Source organism: Erinaceus europaeus, chromosome 4 (assembly GCF_950295315.1).
Source record: "Erinaceus europaeus chromosome 4, mEriEur2.1, whole genome shotgun sequence".
Classification (NCBI taxonomy): Eukaryota; Metazoa; Chordata; class Mammalia; order Eulipotyphla; family Erinaceidae; genus Erinaceus; species Erinaceus europaeus.
The window spans coordinates 150,781,346-150,787,345 of record NC_080165.1 but is presented as its reverse complement, the minus strand read 5'-3'; the positions used below and the strand labels follow the sequence as shown (position 1 = coordinate 150,787,345).

Here is a 6,000-nt window from a genome sequence, read left to right as displayed (position 1 = left end):
AAATGTGTGGGGTAGGATGAAGCAGAGACAATTTAGGGAGAGAAATGTTGGTCGTTCAGGACAGAGGGGCCCAGTAATTCAGCATGAGAGACACGAGAGGTTGAGAAGCAAAGACCAAGCTCCTCTCCCTCCTCTCAACCTCCTTTTCATTCCAACAACCACACAAATGCTTCTTACATTAAAGCATAGCTGAGAACTGGAGATTGACAGAATTTTCACTTTTCATTTGGATGATTCAACATCACGTAGAAACAGCTACCGTGGACCTCCTAAGGAGGGGAGTGTGGGGGGGAGCAACCTATCTCGAAAGACTGATTTCAGAAAAAAAAAAGTTTAGAAGGCACTAGGAGTTTGGTACTTATTTTCAAGGTTATAAATCCCACAGCAGGTGCACCCAAGCAATCAAGATAGGCAAGAACTCTGATAAATTCAGTGGTGATACTTAGGGCCAAAGAAGCCCTGGGAGGCTATAAATAGTCATTAGGGGGGGATGTGGCTGAAACAGAGGGAGAAATCCACCAATGGAGCAGAAATGTAAATCAGGAACTCCTACGATGAAATTTTATTTTCATATTAAGTGAAAAGGAAGGGGGGAAGCAGGGTTTCTTTCCACTGCTTTGTCAAAATCAGAACCATTTCAGAAAGTATCAGAATAGTGAAGGAGGGAAGAAGAGGGAGGGGAGGGAAGGAAGGGAGGGAGGGAAGAAGGGTCTCACACACACACACACACACACACACACACACACATTATTCAAATGTTCATCTGAAGCTGGCAGGTTCTGTCTTGATGTACTAGCTGCAGTCACTCTCAATGACTTTACAGAGACCGTCACAGCGAGTTCTGTCACCCTTCGTTTACCATGGTTGGGTTTCTCTTCTTTTCTTTTCTTTTCTTTTCTTTTCTTTTCTTTTCTTTTCTTTTCTTTTCCTTCCCTTTCCTCTCCCTTCTCTTCTTTTTTCCATTTTGAGGGAACAAGACTTACCAATGATCACTGTTCACCTCCCACATGTTCTCTGAGGAGGCTGGAGGACTAATGTGTGTTTGATAAGCCGTCCTTGAAGTGAGTGGAGGCCCTTGTGCCAAAGGCACCGTGCATATGGAAAGCAGCAGTGACCATTCTTCAGAACTGACTTCTTACGGTTTCCACCCATTCTGCCCAAAGAAAACAGCCCTGTCGTCACTGACGTGCTGCAGGGTGTTGGACCGCATCTCACTCATCTCATGGAACAACAGAAAAGCATTTCATCATATGACATTGAACATGGCAGTCTTGGGGTGGTTTCTGTCTATAGTTTTACTTTTGATCATAGTTTCCATGAATTCTGTTTATACTGTTTGGGCAGGTTAGCTGAAAATGTAAGCTTGTGCTATATTTAAAAGCTGTGCATGCTGCATGCTTTGAGGCTTCTTCTCAGTAACTCTCACATGTGGATCTGCAGAGCATCTATTGTTCTGAATATCTAACAGCCCAGAATCAGAGTGGTAGAAGAGTCAGTCATGATACTGCAGTACACTCACTATGCTCTTAGCTGACCCACACAGATCAGAAAATTCTTCTGTGAACTCGGAAAGTAATTGATATATTTCCTTACTTATGAAAGAATGGTCATTTATTAGTAATTGAAAAAAAAAAAAAGAAGTTCAGGGGAGGGAGGTGACGGCACACCTGGTTAAATGCACATATTACCAAGTACAAGGACCCAGGTTCCAGCCCTGGCTCCCCACCTGCAGGAGGAAAGCCTCACAAGAGGTGAAGCAGGACAGCAGGTGTCGCTGTGTCTCTCCCTCTCTATCTCCTCCCTATTTCTCTCTCCTGTCAAAAGCAAAATAGAAAGAAATAAAGAGGCAGAGAGAGAGAGAGAGAGAGAGAGAGGAACAAAGGAAGAAACATATGACTCCAGTCTTGACTTCCTAGCCTCTTACCACCCTAAGATCTCTATTCTCACCTGCTTGGATCCTACCTTTTGGCTCCTACTTATTAATCGTTTCTTCCTGCCTTGTAACTTACCACCTTCCACCACCAAGTTGTAGACGCTGCTATCATTCCTTGCAAAGACGACCTCATCCATGTGTCCTGGAACCTCCTGATTCTTCCTTAGAGTCTTTCTTGTTGCTGCAGTCACCAGAAGGCTCAGCTGGGCTGGAAATCAACAAACGTGTTTTTATGAGTGATTTAATATTGGTTTACAAAATATAAGACAATAGGGGTATGATTGTCGACCGTTCCTCCCATTAGATGTAGTCTCTCTCCTCCCTCCCTCCCTCCCTCCCTCTCCCTCCCTCCCTCTGTCTCTCTGCCTCTCTGTATCTTAGAAAAAAGAAATTAAAAAAATAAAGAGAAAAAGCTCACTATCTCAGTGATGTAAATGGCAAAGGATTACGTCTTTTGGTATTCCATGCTTACAGCAAATTGACCAGGGATTTGACTCTATGTCACTAAATTCCCACACTATGCTCCAGGCTGATGGAACAGTCACAGGCTAGAGGGCTAAGAGAACGTGCAGCACACATGAAGCTTCCATCTTCCTATGGAAGTGCCAGATACCATCCACATGAACCGCCTGTTGACAATAAATGGGCAACTACCTTCAATGCACTCGGAATTCTTCAATTAACCTGCAATTGGGAAAACTATCTAACACCACGCCCATGTGATCACACCTGTGAACTCTTTCATATGAGGTCTAGAAGACGGTATTAAGACATTAAAGGGTGTGAAGACACAGTATCAAAGAAACACTGGTGGGTCACACGGTACTCCGATGAGTGTGACTTTTGCCTTCTTGATTGCAGCTCACTGCCATGGCTCAGCATCCAGACAGAGTATCACATCATAGAAATCACCCGCCAGGGGGGAGTCAAAATTATAAGTATGGAGAAGGGAGGGAGGCAGGGCTATGGAGCAGCAGCAGCTGCATTTCTCTCCTCTCCTCTCCCTGGTCAACTAGGAATACCAAATACCAAAAGAGACCACCTGGGACTGCAAGAATGACTTCAGGAAACCACCAAACTACCCAGTGAGTGCAAACATGTGTGGCTTGTGGACAGAGAGGAGCCTAAGGAGAGATTGAGCGGCTGGTAACAGTCTGGCAGTTTACCAGTTGAGACACCACTTCCAGTCTGTTTCACCAACAAAAAGACTGCTAGAGAGGACTCCCCTGAGACTGACCAAATGCAACTGTGAGTCTCCACTGCTACTGCTCTCAGAGGCTGGAGCAGCAGGGGCTGGGCCCTGTGCTGACATCTGGGGGCAGAGAACTGACTAGGAACTCAGGAGAAGATCTACACCTTGGTGGCCTAGCAGTGGGGCTGTATAGTGGGAACTTTTACACATTGTGCTCCTGATGAGAACATGGTGAATAATTGCCTCAGAAACTACAGACTATAAACAGGACTTGTTTAGAAACTCACAGGGCCCAGCAGTGCTGCCTGGCTTGGCAGAGAAGCTGAACTGAGCCTGGAGCTTTGGATCCTTGGGGTGTGAAAGTCTCTTTGCATAACCACTGGATTACCTCTCCCCTACCCTGCTTTATCTCTTAGTCAAGAGTGAGTGATTAATCTAAGAAGCCTACTTATAGTTTAAAAGCCCTCAGTTTCCCATAGCCTACAGGAAAGAAAAAGAACAAGAGACTTTTAACAGCCTCTGTGCTCCAACTCAGAGATGGAAATAATATTGAAACAACTATTAATTTCCACAACTGTAAACTCTTTAAGTACCTTGTTTAGACACAAGTCAATCCAGGCAAGAGTGATCACTAATATGAAAAGTACTGAGAGAAGGACCTCATAACATACTATATAGAATGGTTAAACCAACAAGAAGAAATATTGGAGAAATGAACCAGGACAAGAGTCCAGTTAAAAGCCTCCCAAAGGTTGAACCACAAAATAGTGAGGTCAACATCCAAACGCTTGTTAAGGAAATAGTCACAAGAGTGAGTAAATAGTTTGAAAGAATTGTCATCAGAATTGCAGCAACAACGAATGAGACTCTGGAAGAAAACACCAATTATCTCAAGGTTATTAGAGAGCTGAAAACTGAAATAGCCAAGTTAAGAACACAACTATCTGAACAAGCTAAAACAGTATCAGAACATGGTAACTACAGAGTACAGTAGATAGATAAACTACACAAAACAGTAGAGGGAAGAGAGAAAACAATAAATAAGGCTGAAGACAGAATTAGCCAGATTGAGGACGAATTAGAGACAACTAAGAAAGAAGTAAGAGATCTCAAAAAGAGATTAAAAGATACTGAAAACAACAAAAGAGACATATGGGATGACTTCAAAAGAAATAAAATATGCATTTTTGGCTTACCAGAAGAAGAAAGGGAGAGGAAGAAAGTATTCTTCAGGATATAATAGCTGAGAACTTCTCTAGTCTAGACAGCATCAAAGACATAAAGGTTCAAGAAGCCCAGAGGGTCCAAAACAGAATTAACCCAAACACCAAGACATATCATATTTAGAATGGAAAGGAATAAGGATAAAGAAAAAATATTGAAGGCTGCAAGAGAAAAACAAGTCACCTACAGCGGAAAACCCATAAGACTAGCAACAGACTTCTCCACACAAACACTACAGGCCAGAAGAGAATGGCAAGATAACTGTCGAGTGCTCAATGAGAAAGACTTTCAACCAAGACTAATCTATCCTGCTAGGCTGTCATTCAGACTAGATGGAGGCACAAAAATCTTCTCAGAAAAGCAGCAGTTGAAAGAACCAACTATCACCAAGCCTGCCCTGAAACAAGTTCTGAAAGTTCTTCTATAAACAGTCAGACCACCATATATATGCCATGTATTAGGATACTCTAAAAATCTACAAGAATGGCATTAAAATATCTTCACTCTTTGATATCAATAAATGTCAATGGCTTGAATTCACCTATTAAAAGGCACAGAGTAGGAAGATGGATCAGAAAACACAACCCAACAATATGCTGTCTACAGGAAACCCACCTAACTCAATAAGACAAACACATAATCAAAGTGAAAGGATGGAAAACTATCATACAAGCCAGTGGCCCACAAAAAAGGGCAGGAACAGCCATTCTCATATCTGATACAATAGAATTTAAAATAAATAATATTTTAAAAGATAGGGATGGACACTACTTAATGCTCAGTGGATCGGTCAATCAAGAGGACTTAACAATTATTAACATCTAAGCACCGAAATGAGAAGCCATCTAAATACATCAAACATATTAACAGCAACACAGTCATAGTAGGGGACTACAGCAACATATTAACAGCAACACAGTCATAGTAGGGGACTTCAACATACCACTCTCTCAACTTGACAGATCATCCAGGCAGAAAAATCAATAAAGACATCAGGGAGCTAAATGAGGAGATAGATAAACTAGAACTATTGGATATTTTCAGAGTCATTCATCCCAAGAAACTAGAATACACATTCTACTCAAGTCTACATGGATCATTTAAAGGATAGACCATATGTTAGGCCACAAAGACAGCAGCAGAAAATTCACAAGCATTGAAATCATCCCAAACATCTTCTCAGACCACAGTGGAATTAAATTAACAGTTAACAATCAACAAAACATTAGTAAGAGTCCCAAAATGTGGAAGCATAACAGTACACTACTTAACAACTACTGGGTCAAAGAGGAAATAAAGGAAGAAATCAAAATGTTCAATGAAAATGAAGACACAAGCTATCAAAATATTTGGGACACAACTAAGGCAGTACTGAGAGAGAAATTCATAGCCATACACACATATATTAGGAAACAAGAAAAAGCACAAATAAACAGTCTTATTGCACGCCTTAAAGACCTATAAGATGAAGAATAACAAAGGAACCCTAAAACAAACAGAAGGACAGAAATCACTAAAGTTAGGGCAGAAATCAATAACATTGAAAATAAGAAAACCATACAAAGGATCAATGAAAGTAAATGTTGGTTCTTAGAAAGAATGAACAAAATTGACAAAGTTTTAGCCAGACTCACAAAACAAAAAAGGGAGA

General features: G+C 41.4%; 1 protein-coding gene across 1 annotated transcript in view; it reads right to left on the bottom strand.

Annotated features, from left to right (window-relative positions):
* Positions 1-1,905: 1,905 nt before the first annotated feature.
* The window catches only part of FAXC (failed axon connections homolog, metaxin like GST domain containing), a 310,211-nt gene continuing 306,116 nt past the window's right edge, over positions 1,906-6,000 (bottom strand). Inside the window, exon 6 of the mRNA XM_060190734.1 lies at positions 1,906-2,141. Within this exon, the coding sequence (XP_060046717.1) occupies positions 1,921-2,141 (221 nt within the window). The 3' untranslated portion in view covers positions 1,906-1,920. The remainder of the gene's footprint in view (positions 2,142-6,000) is intronic.